Source organism: Manacus candei, unplaced genomic scaffold (assembly GCF_025592945.1).
Source record: "Manacus candei isolate 608988 ecotype Guabito, Panama unplaced genomic scaffold, ASM2559294v1 h1tg000016l, whole genome shotgun sequence".
Taxonomy (NCBI): Eukaryota; Metazoa; Chordata; class Aves; order Passeriformes; family Pipridae; genus Manacus; species Manacus candei.
In genome coordinates, this window is record NW_026138064.1 from 6,269,098 (window position 1) to 6,287,011 (window position 17,914).

General features: G+C 34.8%; 1 protein-coding gene across 1 annotated transcript in view; it reads left to right on the top strand.

The window, feature by feature from the left end:
• The window catches only part of MAN2A1 (mannosidase alpha class 2A member 1), a 109,495-nt gene that overhangs the window by 36,577 nt on the left and 55,004 nt on the right, over nucleotides 1–17,914 (top strand). The window contains exons 7-12 of the mRNA XM_051782576.1: nucleotides 34–220; nucleotides 5,337–5,514; nucleotides 9,492–9,694; nucleotides 13,220–13,405; nucleotides 14,766–14,880; nucleotides 17,599–17,666. Coding sequence (XP_051638536.1) covers nucleotides 34–220; nucleotides 5,337–5,514; nucleotides 9,492–9,694; nucleotides 13,220–13,405; nucleotides 14,766–14,880; nucleotides 17,599–17,666 — 937 coding nt within the window. The remainder of the gene's footprint in view (nucleotides 1–33; nucleotides 221–5,336; nucleotides 5,515–9,491; nucleotides 9,695–13,219; nucleotides 13,406–14,765; nucleotides 14,881–17,598; nucleotides 17,667–17,914) is intronic.

Below are 17,914 nucleotides of genomic sequence, written 5' to 3' on the forward strand. Positions count from 1 at the left end.
TTTTAAAGGTGTACTCTGTGTATTTAATTTCAGATTTGGGATCCAGTACAGATATTCTTTGTCATATGATGCCTTTCTATAGCTATGATGTTCCTCATACGTGTGGTCCAGACCCAAAAATCTGCTGCCAGTTTGATTTCAAACGACTCCCTGGAGGAAGAGTAAGTTGTCCTTGGAGAGTTCCACCGGAAGCCATCCATGCTGGAAATGTTCAACACAGGTACAGTTTTTATGTGTTCCCCAAGGGAATAAATTTAAAAAAACCCGGAATTATGCTAGTTAAAGATGATACGTAGCATAGCTTGGTGAATTTATGTAGTTCTGTTGTGTTTTAACAGCTCAGCTCCACACAACTGCTCACTCACTGACCCCATGGTGGGTTTGAGGGAGAGAACCAGAAGGGTAAGAGTGAGAAAACTCATCAGTTGAGATAAAGGCAATTTAATAGGTAAAGGAAAAGCTGCAAATACACGCAAAGCAAACCAAGCAACTAATTCACTGCTTCCCATGGGCAGGCGGGTGTTCAGCCATCCGTGGGAGAATAGGGCTCCATCCCATGTGACTTGGAAAGACAAACACATCACTCCAAACGTCTCCTGCTTCCTCCTTCTTCCATGGGCTTTATATACTGAGGATGACATCACAAGTTATTAAATATCCCTTTGGTCTGTTGAGGTCAGTTGTCCTCACTGTGTCCCCTTCCAACGCCTTGTGCACCCCGAGCCTGCTTGTTGGTGGGGCGGGGGGAGAAGTAGAAAAGCACTTGGCTCAGTGCAAGCCCTGCCCAGCAATAACTAAAACATCTAAAATATTAGTGCAGATCGAAATCACAGACCCATACCAGCTACTGTGAAATAAATTAACTCTACCCCAGTCAAAACCAGTACAAGTTCTTAAAAAAAACTTGTAATATGTAAATATTACCTATTACTTAATGTAGTGTTTGCTCCTCAGTTCAGAACATAGTTGTCAGTGAAATTTGAAGGAAGGTTGTAGTTAAGAAGGATGAATTTTTTTTTCTTTTCTATTCATGATACATGAGTCAATCTCTGAATGACAGGCAGAACATTGTCATCTGTTTAGTAGAACATAGTCATCTGGTTGTAGTCATGTTACTGGTTTACTGTAGTTTTTGTGAATTTTATGAGCAGTGATCTGTCCCCTGCAAGTGGAACACTTCAGGCAAGAGCAACATGGTATAGTATACTGTAACTACAAACAGTGGCATATTTCCTAAATGGTATATCTTTGAAAAACGTGGCAATGTGTCGCCTAGGTTTTCTGAAGTGCACACCTTAAATGAATCTGAGTCCTATGTTTTAGGTGTCTTATGATGGGAAATCCTATTAGCCTCAGTTTTAGTTTTCAAATAGAAACACTGTGTCAAGAATCAAGTTTATAGCTTCACAAAACTACTTTTCAGTTTTGGGAGGAGGCGGGGGGAAATAAAAAAAAAAAAAAAAAGAAAAGAAAGGAAAACTAGAACTGCAAGAAGTTTTTCCAGTAAATGCTTGTATTCTATGGTCCTGTTGCTATCTTTAGGCCTTCAAAATAACCCAAATTTCCAGAGTTAGAAATTTATTTAGGTGTTTACAATTGGTGCAAATTGCTGAATATAACAAATGTATTTAAGGGTAGCAGGGTGACTTTTTGGCTCTTGATGCTGAAGTTTATAAGTGATGACAAAGTGATGATGCATTGGTTGTCTGCATGTCAAGTATGCATCTCCTTTTTTATGAGGATAAATTCTGAAAAGCATTATGAAAACTTCACTTCATCATTAAAATTCATTTACAAAATGTTATTGAAGATAAAACCAAAATAAACCAGAATACATTACAATTGTCATATTTTAAAGTGGAAATTGGAGTGATAATAGGAAAAAGTAATTTAAAAAAAAAAAGAAATAAAAACCAATGGTGACAACAGAAAAGTAGAAGAATCATTATGACACACTCAATGCTTATAAAATGTGAAGGAAAGCTCGTATGTCTTTTAAATCAAAGTTGTAGAAAGACAAATCTTGACTATGTATCGCAATTAACTGGGACAAATATTTTCAGAAGAGTAACAACTTCTTTAAAAAATACCTGAAACGTAGAGGCTATAAATAAAATTTAGAGTGTCTGCTTGGAATAGTTTTTTTAATGGTCTTGTTTTTTAATTAGATCTTATTTTATCCTTGCACTTCCTAGATGCAACCTTTGTATAACAATCTAAATTAGATCTTGTAAAAGAAATGGTTCTTTCACGTGTCAAAGGATATTGAAGAATAAGATAAATGAGGCAGGTATGTAGTGAACATATGATCAAGTTGAAGAGGTTATCATCTCAATATGGTCTCTGAAACTTAATCTTTTGCATCAGCTTTTGGTAGATAAAAACAGTTTTGGTGTCTAACAGAATTGAAACAGCAGTATGCTAGATGCCTAAGGGAAAAGTAAAACTTACACATGGTCTTTGAGTTGGAAACACTGGTCTTTGAGTTTGGAACACTGAAACTGCACTTTTAGTGTCTATTTTCAAACAAATCCACTAAAACACAGAAAGTGATGTTTTGGTGGAGAATGCTAAAACATCACTTGTATTTTATGAAAATGTTGGAATATTGTAAACAGCCAAAAACCTCATTGATCTGACCTCTGTAATAACACATTTTACAGTTGTTGTGATGAGAGGTGTAATAAGTAATTGGAAAATCTATTTCTACATCATAAGCTTTCCGAGGTTAAAAGTTTATAAAACACTAATTAATCTGTCCCTCATCTCTGATTGCTTTAAGACTGGAAAAATACAGGAGATCTACACGACATGGATTTGAAAAATGTTGATTAATTTAGAGACCAGGTTTAGATCACTGACTTTTCTTCAGTGTTAAAGATAAAATAAAATTCATAAAACCCAGATCTTGAATACTCATCTGGGACTGTTGCATTTGATTTCAATGCTATTATGGCCTTACATATACATTCAAGAGATGTTGAATTGAAAACTTCAGGCTAGTAATTGTTGGATTTTTCATTGCCTTGCCACTGAAGTTGTGACTTAGTAAGAAGGAATGAAGCAGCAACCTAATGAAAAGCTTGTACTTGTTTAATTACACTTTGTAACAGCATTGCACTTGCCCTGATTTGCAGCTGCATTCTTGTCCGTATGTTTAAATGCTGAAGCTTTTCACACTAGGAATAAAAAATATCTGTTGGGTTTTGCCTGCTTTTGGAAGCAGAGTTCGTTTTGGTGTATGTCTCTCTCTTCCATGTGTGGAAATAGGAAAGAATTTTTCTAGTTGCAGATTTTCTAATTGTTGAAGAGTGAGTCCCTAATGAGGCCATAAACACTGTCAAGCATGTCACATAGGACTTGCTATAGCTGCTGCAAAATTTCTTGTGATTCTCACGGACTCTGGGTGACTATTGCTCCTCCTCCTTTGACATAGGAAGAGGCAAAACCAGCCATATTGTTTTCGTATGTATTTAGCTAAACACTTGAATTTTTTCATTAAAAGAACACACTTGTGATACAAAGGGGTTTTATTTATTTGTGGAAGGTGTCAATCATTCAGTGATAATCTGAAAGCTTTAAAACAAGAAGTTTATCATCTCTGATCTCCTTTGTTTTTAGATTTTCACTCATGTAGGCAGGATAAACATATATCAAAATGTATCTAATGCTAATTCATGGGGGAATTGTAAGGGTAAAAAATTCATGGGACTCAGTGGAATATTTTTTTTTCCTGGAAGTATTTTTTGTCTTCACCAAATTCTCTTTGGGGCTTTCTTCTGACTCTTTCTCACTCCTTTCTGAAGTAACAATTTAGGAAGTTATTTAAGAGAAACTTAACAGGATATATGAGACATCTAATTTTTCTTTGGTGTTTTCGCAATTGAAATTGGTTTGCAATTGAAAGAAGATTGTGCTGCCCCCTTAAAAATTTCTAATAAGATAACTCACAGTTATGAGTAGAAAGGGAGAACAGCAATACTGATGAATTTTTGCAGTAGATTTGGAAATAAACTAGAGGAGGACTTGGAAGAGAGATGTCAAAGTCAAATGTCCTATTAACTGTAACTTGTATTTTTCAAGAGGCTCAAAAATAAAGTATAATTTTAACCATAGACTACACGTGGAAAATTTGAGTTAGACTGGTCTAGAAGAAAGCATTGTAAAGTCTTGTGTTGTGCCAATTGTTCTGGTAGCTGTGCAGTTAGGAAGTTTTTGTGTTAAAATTTACAACATGTTCAAAGTCATGGAAAGTACTGATTCAACAACAAATACTTAGTAATCTGAACTATAAATCAAATAATAGACGGGGAACAGGGGGAAGCCACTTTTTGCATAAATTCTAGTCTCAGTAGAACTCTGTAGATTCTTAACTAAAGTTAATGTTGTGGCCCTTTTCTCCTTCCGAATACAGTCAAAATTTGTATTTATTCAGTATTTCTGTATTCTGATAAATAAGTAAGCCTTGATATGCTGTTAAAAGAAATATGAGTTTCAAATATATTGGAGTAGAATTTCTGCATAATATCTGCATAATATAATAAATCTTCAAGAATATTGGTTGAAAGTTGATTTTGCTGGAGCATCTATAAAAAATACCTGTAGAAACAAAAAAACTCACTGGAATCTGGATTTTGCTATTTTCTCTTTAAAACACTGTAATTTGTATTGCTGTTTTCTTAAATATATTAATAAAGTTTGTATTTCCTCAGAAAATTAGTTACGTAATTTTAATTAGAGGGGATCAGCATCTGAAGATGTTGATAATAATTGTAATTTGGAGGAGGAGGAGGGGAAATAGATATCAGACTTGTGACTTTTAATATATTGCTGCTTAATGACAGAACTGATAGTTTACCCATCCAATAGTTAGTAGGTGTGCCTCTGAGATTAATTTGTGGGCAGTTTTTCTGTCAAGGACATGAAGATATGAAGAAAAGTATCAAAGCAAATTATCAGAGGGGATGAGAAGAGCTTGCTTATTATTGTAAATACGGGCTGGAGAGGATTAGGATTGTTATCTAAATATAAAGCAGGTAAACATAATTTGAACTGTAAGTTAGTTTTAGCACGGGAACAAGTTGATCCAAACTGCCCGACTGTTTGAGATGGAGCTTGATAAGCTTATTGAAGGATTTAATTAGCACAACAATAGTAGGTTGAATATTCTCCCAGTGGGGAGGATTGCATCCAGCTTTTTATTACAAAAAGAGACTTTTGTATGTCTTGTTTAACGAGTCACCCTAATGCACAACGTGATATCTAAGAATTGTTTTACCAAATGCTGAATTTTCTTCTAGTTTCTGAATTGCTCTTTTCTTTTTTTCCTTCTCAAGGGCTTGGATTATTTTAGATCAATACAGAAAGAAGTCAAAGCTTTTCCGTACTAAAGTTCTGTTGGCTCCACTGGGGGATGATTTCCGCTATGCTGAGAGCTCAGAATGGGATCAGCAGTACCAAAATTATCAAAAGCTGTTTGATTACATGAATTCTCATCCCGAGTGGCATGTTAAGGTAAACACGGCACATTTTCTGGTTGGTGGAGAAAACAGTATTTCCCAGTATTCTGAGATTCTTCATGGGAAAAAAAAAATTGTAGTTGGATTTGGGTTTTTTTTCAACTATGACATTTTAACAGCAGATTAATTTGCCTTTTTAGATTACATTTTTTACCTTTAGTACCTTCTCTGCCCCCAAAACAAAAACTTTTTTATTAGTAATATCTGCTTGAAAACTAGAAATAATTCCCAAACTAGATTAATCTGGAGAACAGCTGTTAGGTTTGATTGTTTTCTTAGCACTCTTTGTTTTTTTCACAGGCTTCAGACATTGTTAACTAAGGGTATCAGGCTTTGTTACTTAAAACTGTTGTATTTTCTTTTTAGAATTTCAAGTGAATTTTGCTGCTTTATTTGGGTCGTCTTGGTTTTATGACCCAAAGCAAACAAACAAAAAAGTCCTAAGAGACACCATTTCTGGCTCATGTTTTTGAATACAATAAAATCTGAGACTGCCCTGGCTACAGAAGGACTGAGTATACTAACACAATTATCAGATGAGATATCACCTTAAATCATTAATTATGTTTGAGTGTTAATACACACATTCATATATTCTAATGTGTAAGCTGATTTTTCTAGAGACTCCTTATTCTATAGATGTACTCAGACAACCTTTCTTCATCTTTCAGCATGTCAATAAGAAATAGGAGACCACGACCTTGGGGGGTTTTTGAGTATCATGTTAGAGTGTACTATTGCTGCTTTCACATTTAGGCTTTTTAAACCCAGGTCTGGTGTCATTCATCTGGTTCGTGCATGCATCTGTTTTCCCTCATCTTTTCTGAGACCTCCCCTGATTCTTTTAACTGTGTGTTTGAGCAGTGCCTGAAGTACATTAGTTCTTTCTGTTGACTTCTGGACTTGTATTCTGCATATGAAGGATGATTTCTTGAGATTATACCTTATCTGAAAGCTGGATTTTGCATGTTACCTATGGGATGTGGGTGACATGATGTATGTGAATGACTACTGTGTCTTAGTGGAGGGAGATAGACCTGGACTATACTCTTCAAATTTTTTAAATCTAAAGCCCATCTTTTAAAACTAAAGCTTGCTGCTATTGCTAGCTTTACTCCTGTCAAAGATGGATGTACTGTGCAGGTAGTCGCTCTTTGGATACTAACAGCAACATGCTTTCTGTAGTTCCTACTAATCTGGGCTGGATGATTTTGTGTCTGGGCAAAAACTTAAGGCTCTAGCTCTGAAGTCATTCTTTTAAAGACCACTCCTCTCCTGATACATCTGAAAGTTTCTTATTGTACAGGTTCTGCTCAGCCCATTTTCAAGGACTCCAACAGTCTACTTCATTAGCCTCGGTGTGCCTGTGTGGATGAATGTCTTGGGAATCACATTAGCCCTTGTGAACCTCACAGAAGTACCCAACCCTTTTTCTGGTCCTTAATATCCAGACAAAACGATATGACATCCTCTGGGTCTGCCACTTCATACCTAGAGTACTTTGATCAGCTGGAGTACTGTTAGTATTGGAATATTTCTCCTTTTCATTTTATTCAATTAGTTAGGGTTTTCTTATCTCTCTGGTTTTTTGGGGTGTTTTTGTGAGTTTTATTGTTTTCTTTTTTCTGTCCTGTGTGTTGTCTGTGGCTTGGGTTTTTTATGTTTGCATGTTTTTGTTTGTTTACTTGTTTTGTTCTAAACTGATGTAATTTATCCTTGAAGATATGAGTTTAAATGGAGAACTTTCACACTCTTCTGCACTTTCCCTAGTGGAATGTAACTCCACAGGCAAGTAACAGATCATGCTCAGCTTCGTAAGAACTGAGATTATATAGAAGAAGAGTTCACGTTTCTTCCTTAAGTGCTGAGATGTCTAGGATATTACTACTTACACAAGGGACTACTCTGCCTTTCTGATCTTACGAGAGATTTACTGTTTCCGACAGCTCTTTAAGGTGTTTATCTAGTCGATATGTCTGTTAGCATTGAGATTCTTCTGCCAGCAGCTATTCTATAGTTCTAAAAGTATGTAGTGCACTGCTGTGAAAGATACCTATTTTGATCTTGGGGAGTTCAATCTCCCATTCTGAGATCTCCTTTACATCTATTATACGTAAATTAGGTTGAGTCTTTTTGTATGCCAGTAGAGGAATCTGCCAGCTTATTTCACTGTTTCCATTCACCTGACTTTGATACTTCCTCTGGTGAGGTTTTATTCCTCTGATGTAACGCAACCTACAGAATTGAGATCACCTGTGTCTGACTTCTCCTGATGCATTGATTTTGTTTCTCATTTTCTTCTGAATTCTACTTGTAGGTGCCTGTGATAGTGATGGAAAAGACCAAGTGTCATAGAAGTACCTGTTAAGGCAAGGTTTACTAATGATGGGATTTCTGGGCCAATATTTATCTTTCTTTGCTTTACTGCCATTTTAAGTGGCAAGTTCTCATGTTGTACCCATCTAACAGATAGTTGGATGTTCTGAATGATTTTGAAGTAAAACTGTTTTTTTTAACGTGATGAGAAAGTATGTCTTTATTGTCACAGTGATAGTCCTTATATTCCAAGTCACTTTTAAAAGATTTTTCCCAAAAGCTTGGTTTTGGAGTTGTAAATTGTAGCATGCTACATTGTATGCTTGTTAAAAAAATAATAATAGGGAAAAAATGACTTGATATAAATTTGAGGTATTATCATTATAGTTTGTTGTGAGGATACTTCCAGTAACATGATTTTCTGTGCTGTTCCAGCTTTTAGTAATTGTTTTTTTTCACTTTCATTCAAAATCCAGTTTGCCATCTATGCCTTCTATAACACCATCTTTCAATACTAGCAACACCGACATCAATCCCTTTCCCTTTTTTTTTTCTTTTGGTCTCCTCAAAGTTGAGGGTACCATCTTTTGACCTGCCCTGCAAAGGTCTGCTATTACATTGTCTGAGTATTTTAAAAAATGAGCCGAAGACAGTGAATTTTTTTTTGTATTCTCACATGTTACATCTCTAAATACAACTTCTTTTTACATAGTTAAAAAAATACAAACCAAACCAAACAAGCTTCTGAAAGCAAATGCTAATTTTTTTGATCAACACTCGTCTTGGGTTAAGCAAGATCTGGAGCATAAGAGAGTTCATTTTAAAAACACAGGATTAGAACAACTATACTCTTATTGCATTACCTTAAGTTTCTTAGTCCAGACAGCTACTTAGGTAATATTGAGTATTAGAGACTTACTTCAAAGACAAGAAAGAATGCTTCGCTTATTTCTTGACAGTTAGATACCTCTTTATCCTTAGAAAAAAAAAATTCCTATTTCGTGAATCACAGAATAGTTTTGGTTCGTGGTGACCTTTAAAGACCATCTAGTTCAACTGCCCTGCAATGAGTAGGGATATCTTCAATTATGCCAGATTTCTGAGAGTCACATCCAATCCAACCTTTAATGTTTCCAGGGTGGGGCATCTGTAACCTCTCTGGGCACCTTGAGTGTCTTTATATCTAGTCTGAATCTATCCTCTTCTAATTTAAAACCAGTACCTCTCATCCTAGCACAAAAGGCCCTACTATCTTTCTTAAAAGATAGGCCGGCCCCTATCTTTCTTAAAAACCCCCTTTCTGTACTGAAAGGCTGCAGTAAGGTCTCCCCAGAGCCTTGTCCCCTCCAGGCTGAACAACCCGAACTCTCTCAGCTTTTCCTCATAGGGAATTATTTTTGTGACTCTTTCTGGACCTGCTTCAATGAGTCCATCTCTTTCATGTACTGCATTGAAATGCTTTTGGAAGAGCTATCCAGCCTGTCTGAATAGTGTGCAGGGGAACTTTAAAGATCTTTAGGATAGGATTTCTGCTATAATTCTGCTGGAAGAGTGGCGTATTTCTGAAATGTATATAAAACCAAGCATGTGCATTCTCTTTGTATTTCTAAATAAAGAAAATGGAGCCTTGTTACAGTAATTTTAATTTCCATTCAGGCCCAGTTTGGAACTTTATCAGATTACTTCGAAGCTCTGCGTAAAGAAAGCAATTTGGATGAAAAGAGCAGCAATTCGTTTTTTCCTGTTTTAAGTGGAGACTTCTTCACCTATGCAGACAGAGATCATCATTACTGGAGTGGATACTTTACATCACGACCCTTCTATAAACGCCTGGATAGAGTTATGGAATCCTACATACGGTAAATGCTGCTGTCTAGTACATTTGTAACATACTTCTTGACACACAGGAGAGATGAATTTGTGAGTGCTTGTCGTGGTTTAACCCCAGCCAGCAACCAAACCCCAGCAACCACTCTCTCACTCTCCCACTAGCGGGACTGGAGAGAGAATTGGAAGGGTAAAAGCTGGAAAACTCATAGGTTGAGATACAGTTTAATAGGTAAAGCAAAAGCCACGCAGAGAAGCAAAGCAAAACAAGGAATTAATTCGCAGCTTCCTCTGTTAGGGCGGGTGTTCAGCCATGTCCAGGAGAGCAGCGCCCCATCATGTGTAAAAGTGACTTGAGAAGACAAACACCATTACTCCAAATGTCCTCCACTTCCTCCTCCCCACTTTATATACTGAGCATGGTGCCATATGGTCTGGAATATCCCTCTGGTCTTTTGGGATGACCTGTCCCAGCTGTGTCTCTTCCCAAATTCTCATGCCAGTGTGGCAGTATGAGAAGCAGATAAGGCCTTGGCTCTGTGTAAGTCCTGCTCAACAATAACAAAAATATCTCTGTATTATCAACCCTGTGTTCAGCACAAATTCAAAACACAGCCCCCACACCAGGCACTGGGAAGAAAATTAACTCTGCCCCAGGCAAAACCAGCACCATACTCTAAATCTGTTGGACAGATGGAGAAGTGATTTTGAAATGCACTGTTTAAGTTTACTTACAGTAAGGATAGCCTAAATGGGCCCCAAATGCAGGTCTTGGTACAAGGATTTGTTGGTATATCTGTTTTATTAGTAAATTCACAGAAATGCAGTGGTATTTTTTCCTTCCAAACAAATAAGTTGTTCTCAAATACTACTGAAGTGATCAGCAAGTCCTGATTCCAACCTTGTGATTAATTTTTCCATAGTATTTTTTGGCTACTTTGAGTATATGTATATGTTTGTGGGGGAATGAACCATGAACAGGTTCATGTGTGTGTATTCTTTACCAAGAAAAAATGCTTTTGAGTTCCAGCAATGTCAGAATTAAGTGGTATTTCACTGCTACTTAATAGCCAAAAAATAGCGTTCAGCCTCAGAGCCTACTATGATAACTACCCATTTAAGCAACAAAAGAGTTGTTTTTTAGGTTTTTCCTGTTTATAAAAAAGTTTCAGGTTTATGTATTAAAGAAGTACATGTAAGCTTAAGTAATTTGTAATGGAGATTGACATAATTGCTGATGTGAGATATAATTGATTTTTTAATCTTAAATGAGAGATGGATGAAGTAGTTTAAAGGGTGATAAGGTCAATGACCAAACGTTTGTTTAAAGTAATGGAAAGATAGGAAGAACAACAGCATAGTTGGGGACAAGTTAGGAACGCATTCTGTGTTTTTATTCTTTAGTGATGTAAGCGGGGGAAAAATACAGTGATTCTGCAGAAAAACTGATTGTTAAAGTAATTCAGAAGCAGGACAAATGCCGCAGTGATGCTTCTGACTGTACAGATGAATAGAAAATACTACATCTTAGAGTTCAGAAATTCTTGGAAAAATTATTTATTTAGGTTAGATGTAAACTGGGCCTAAAAGTAATGTAGTGTAGGCTTTGAGCAACTAGTGATGCAGATTTTGGTCTATTTGCAGTGTCCTATCAGAAAGAGATAGTGAAAAATTACAGCAAAGTGGAAAACTTGTGGAAACTATTTTAGGTGATCTGCAGTAGTGTGAAATAGAGGTGAGAAAATCTAGGCCTAATACAGCTTTTATGGAAAGGTATTCCAGAGATGCTTACTTTTAAGTTGAAGTGTTTGCTAATACAGTGTCATATTTCTAGCTGTCTGCCATCTTTGACCATTGTAATGTTTAGAATAATATTGAGACCTGAAAGGAAAATTCTGCATCTGAGAGTCTTCCCCATTAATAGAAAGTAAAATTGAATCCATGTGGATGGTGGAGAGGGAAATCTAACCTGCATTTTGATTTATGTTCTCCTCTTTACAGCTACAGTTAGGTCAGCGTTTAGGGGCTAACTCAGAGTTTTTTAAAAAAAGGTAAAATGCTTTCAGACAGGATCTATTCACTGGATAAGTGTGCATCTGATGCCTTTTTTTTTTTTTTAAACTAAAATATTTTCATTTTCCTTTCAAGTTAAGCTGCAATAGAACAAAGTAGGAGGGATGCATAGATGTAGGAATTTAAACTAAGCAACAGTTAAATTACTGTGATTAAACTCAAGTGTGCTAGTAATTTAAAAAAAAAGAATTATAGCTTTCTATCACCTTGATTTTGTGTGTAGTGTCTGAGCAATTACCTAACCTGTAAGAGCAAAATCTCATCCTATTCCTCAAATATTGACAATATGGAAATGAATTAGGGTGTTACATTTACAGTGCACATTTCAGTTTAGTTGGGTATGTGCTAGTTGCAGGTTTTACATAATTATCACCTATGTGTTGCATAAAGACAAAGAGACTAAACTGAATCCAAAGGTATTTTTCATGTTAACTATTCATATCAATACATAGTCTGAAAAATAGTTGAGTATGTTTGTTAAATTTGTTGTTGTACATAGTTTAAAACTGAACACATGCACTCACTGGCAGCTTGGGTAAATGTAAAAGTTAATGTATTTTCCTTTTTTATTTTTTATTTTATTTACATGCTTAGAAGTTAGCGTTTCAAAAACATATGTTATTTTTCTTTACTTGCTTTTTATAACATCAACTTGTATTGTATTTGTTTCATCAAATGCTTGAGAAACCTTAATTAATCTTAAATAAATTTTGAAAAGGAATCTGACACATATCAGATGTACAAAAATAGAACTGCAACATTTGAGAAAAAGAAGATAGGAAAAAAGTTAACAGATGTTTTCCTAGAATTTCTGCAGCCATTTTTGTTAGTAAAATTTTCATAATGACTGGAAATTATGGGGATATTTTTTGTAAAATAAATTTAGATTCTCATAAACCAAGTGAGAATTTAGTGGTAATATTTTAATGCTAGGCTTTTGCATCAGATGTAGAAGAGAAGGGCTCTGAATTCTATGCAGTCTAAGGGTTTTTGAATCCAGTGTTATCACCATTCAGGTGAATGTGTAGTGAGCAGTGAAGTGCTTAAGTGCCTGAAGTGCTTAAGTCCTTAGAATAATTTAGTTTGCTTAAAGTGCCAATGGCAGAATAGATATTAGCTACTGTACAGATTAATATATTTATTTAAGGCAATTTTATTTGATTAATAAGTTTCTTTTAAAATGGAAATTGTATGTTTTCTCTAAGGCAGGCTATCCATACTGTGATATTTGAAGGCCAAATCTTTATACCTCACACATTTGTGAAAATGGTATGTTAGTTTGTGCTGTCAGATTTTTATTTTAAAGCTCTGCAGGAAACTACTGTATGAAGCTAGAAACAGGCTGAAATGTGCAAGATTTAGAGAGCTCTTGGAGCTATGCATGAGGAAAGACGTGAAACATCAGTTTATTCTTTGGGTAAAATGTGTGTTGCTTTTTACTTTTTAACGCTATATAAATACTTGATTATTCTCTGCAATTCCAGGGCAGCTGAAATTCTCTACTCCTTGGCTTTGGTACAGTCCAGTAAATCTGAGAAGATGAGTGTGTTTCCTTCGGTGAATAACTATAAATTACTGGCAGAAGCCAGGAGGAACCTTGGACTCTTTCAGCATCATGACGCTATTACAGGAACAGCCAAAGATTGGGTAGTTGTGGATTATGGCACTAGGTAATTTACTATAAATATATAAACTTAATTTCCGTTTGCTTTTTTGGAACAGAACTGTTTATTTCAGAGATACAGATTTGATATAGTAACACTCTCAGTGCTGAGAGTGTAGTGGTGCTCTGCATGAGAAGTGGATCTGATTCCCCATGCTCTTCATTTATTTTAATTCTCTAAGTAGGAATCCAATATCCAAATTTTTTGAGGTTTCACAAGAAGCTAGGTAGATGCAATACTGAGATTTCTTTAATTACAGCTGTTATTTTTTGCAGTAACTGTTATATAGGAGATTATTTTTGTCTTTCTTAAACAATGATCAAGAGATAAGCTAATTTAAGCATATATTCCTTGGAAAATCCCACACCCTCTAATTTACCTTCCTTCAATATGGGAAATCTTTTTGATGTTGACAGTTTTCTACTTAACTTACCTGGTTTTGTTTACTGTTGTAGCTAGTGGGTAGTTGCTTTCTCAGGACTGACAAATTATTCTGTTAACTGCTTCATAGAATTTTTTTAAGAAGATTGTATGATATATGGGTTTGTGTGTATGTACATGCTTTATTTATGGGTTTGTTCAGAAAATTGTTACATATTGGAATGTTAATAACTAGGAAATTTGATTGATTGAGGTAGATGAGGGTAGACAGTTGATAGTACAGCATGTTCATTAATTAAATCATTGTTTTAAATACATCTAAAATACTCCTTATTTTAATCTATTTTGTGACAAGTGTTTTTAAATTTCATAAATTTTTAATCTATTGAAGCATAGGTGTAATCAAAGTGCCAGCATGTGCAATGAACTTGATTATGAGACAGTTAAATAAAGACTTTTTTACTTTACAAATAAAATTGCTCAGCCCTCTGTATTTAAGAATTAGTAAGCATTGTGTGAATTGAAGCAATGGAAAACATAGTAAAAATTTAAATTTTGTGTTTCTGATTGTTTTTTAAATCCTACATAAATGCAATCTTGATTTTGTGACCAGCATCTCAGGCTTGTCTCCATTACAGAAACTGGAAGTCAAACATAATCACTAACTTTCATAAGATTAGCATTTTGAAAACGTACTTGAAAAAGTATTCTAAGGGTATGCCTTTTATAGTATAACAGCCGTTAGATCTACTTCACTTTCACGATGCAAGGCAGGAATGTACTGAAATTCTGAATGTTTCTGCTTTTTTTAGCCTGGTCACCCATTGCAACTAACTGTTCTTATTTCATGCTATATTGATATTAAAAAGTACATTTGCTTTTCTACAACTCATATTGTTGAGTTCTTTAATATTTTTAAATTTTGATGTTACCACATTGAATAAAAGCAACTCAAAACTAATTAAGACTTTAAATGTTTTAACAGGCTTTTTCATTCAATAATGAACTTGAAGAAAGTGATAATTGACTCTGCTCATATTCTTGTCCTAAAGGATAAAAGTGCTTATAGTTATGATGCATCAACCCCATTCCTGAAGATGGTGAGCTGTCTTTCTTGATTTTTTCTGAAAATTAAAAGTGATCTCGTCTTTTCAATACAGTCAGTTTGAGTGACCTGGAAAAGTCAGAACTAAATTTGCGGCTAATCCCTTCTCAAAAATTTTCTTCTTATCACTGTTCGTATTAATTGAAGGTATTAGAAAGTAAAAAGCAAACATTTCAGCAGTTATTGCTGAAAAAAAGCCCACACATCTAAAGCAAAGGGTCTTAGTTTGTTCCACTTTGTGAATTAGATAGTAAACCCAGGTGTTCTAATTTTCTTGTGGGCATAAATTTGTTGATGACTTAGATGATATGCATATGTCAGTGAATATATAATGGTATCCCAAATCTTCGTTCGTGAAGCCCAGCCACAAGATAATGGTAGACAGTCCTGTAATTTGACTTGTAAGTTAAAAAATATGGGAAGAAGAAAATTTTCATCCCAAACAGAAGCCTAAGCTGAATTTGCGAGACAAAACGTTTTTTTTTTTTGCCTTAGCTGAAATTATTTGAAACAGGGAAACAGGAATGTTCAATGAAATGGATGATAAAGTCAGCAACATTTCCCCATTTCTCATTTTGAGACCTGTTTTACAGTGAAGAGCACCTTTACAAAACATGTTCTTGAATTACTCTTGAATTATATGTATATATAAAAAAATTGCTAAAATAATTCTTTATACTTTTTATGAGTTTTATACAAATATATATGTATATATATGCATGCTGTATGTGTGTGCTATTTGGGTGTGTGCCAGAAATACATAATTTTTCTCCTGTTTGGAAAGGCTACCAAATTGAATGTGCACCTTCAGAAAGTAAAAATATTTTGAAGTCATTCATGGAATGAAGTTTTTACTTCTACTCTGAATTATATTGGAGGATGTCATGATGTTACATTTTACTAAATTTTCTTTGTTCCCATTCTTTATGAGTCTGGATTAATACCACTGCATTGTAGAAGTACTAATTGCTGTTTAAATTGTATATTGCCTAGGAGCATACTAAGTCAAACCTATCATTACCACTGTGAAAGCAGAAATTAAAATAAAAGTTCTTATTTCAATGAATTTATTATATATATATAAAATATTAAAAAAAAGGAGATTACAGAAGTAGATTATGATTTATCTGTATGACAAACAGTATCTGCAACATATCATAAATATAATATCTCTGCAGGACATCAGATATCACAACTAAAGCTTTTTAATGTGGGATTTGTAGACTTCTAACTTCAGTATATTTACAAGAGCCTTTGCAAACCTTGAGCAAGTAGAAAGTTCAAAGGCACTTGTTTTACAGTACAGAATCATGGTATTTGGTGGCCGATGGAAGCTGACATCAAGAATTGCTCACAGATGGGCATTCAGAATGAATGTGAAGAGAGCTGAGAAAGACAAATGATGAAGACTTTGAGATTGAAAATGGATGTTGTTTTTGAGGGGTGAAGAAGGAAAAAAAACATAGAGGAACAGAGCGCGGGACTGTAGCAGCAGCATTCCAGCAGGTAGTAGGTACAACCAGAAGAAAGTTTTCCTTCTTGAAGCCCAGAAAAAAGGAAGCTGTAAATAAGATATGATGAAAGGACTCCAGAATGACACTACTTGTACTTTTCCTACTATTCTTAATTGTTAGTTACTTGCAAAAGCATGTCACAGTTTTCTTAGTTGATGACTGAGTATTTCTTACTTCATGTGTTAAGTTTTACAGACTCTATATTAGTAAAAAAATGAAAACTAGATGGTTTGGAAGGCAATACACTGAAAAAGAGATTCCAGAACTACCCAACCAATAGGATGAGATTTAAACTGTACAAGTAAAGCTGTGCAACTATTGCACCATTCCTGTACATTAGTCTTATTTCTTTAAGTGCAGAAAGAAAATTTTCATGTAAGTGACAATAGTTGGATTTGAAAAACATAATTTTGAGGATGTTTTGAGAAACTGAGAACTTTGCACTTCAGTTTCAAAGTCTGTAGTGGTCAACATTGTATGAACTAAAAGGAATGCATTTTTCATCAACAGCTTGGCTGTTCTCTTACTTAGACTAATGCAACAGTGTCAGCAATGTCTTGTCTCTACCTTTTCTCGGTGGAAATGAGCCCTGGGTCATGTTGCGTTTAAGAAAAGAGAGAAGCCAGTGAAAAGTAAGATCTCAGTATTGTGAAATAATTCTTCACATAATTTATATCACATAAAAATCTTACCACACCTCAAGTTATGTTTTTTTTTTGAAATTTTTCTCTAGGTACAATATAAGGCAACAACAAGAGCTGATAGAAGACTAGACAGTGAATCCTGGTGATAAATACACAGCAGTGTGGTGTTTCAGGGTCAATTTATAGCAAGGGAAAGTTAATAAAAATGTATGATAAGTATTTGCAAAATTTGAAAGAAGTTGGTGATTATGAAGTCTTGTATGCAAAAATGAAAACAACGGGTAAAAATGTGATACTGGCATCTATTAAGGCATTTAATGAAAACAAGGGTTTCTCAATGAATGGGCCAAATTGAACCTCTTTCTTTTGTCAATCTGAAATACTTATTTTATGAAGTGTAGGGGTCTATCATCCTGAGTAATGTGCTAAAATAGGCTTTGGTTAATGGTATTGTTAACATGGTTTTCTACTTCACAAAATTCATAAATTAGAGAAAGTTCCTATATTATCCATTTAAATGTATTCAAAAGCAAATTCAAATATGTTCTCTTGTAGGATGATGTTCAGGCCTCCCAAGATTCTTTGCCACACAAGACAGTTATGAAGCTGACATTGCAACCAAGGTAAATAATTTACGTATTACTTAGTGTCTGAGATTCTTTTAGCAATGTATGTGTTTTCATTACCTAGTAAGTAGCTTTTTATACCATTTCCTTTTTTTTTTTCTTTCAATTTTCACTCAAAGTAGAACTAGAAGTAAAAAAAAAATAGTCTGGGATATTATGCTAATACTGTTATGTCTAATTGAAAGAGGGCACAACATGCTAAAATATAGGCATTTCTCACATACCACATCTGAAGCAAGTATTCT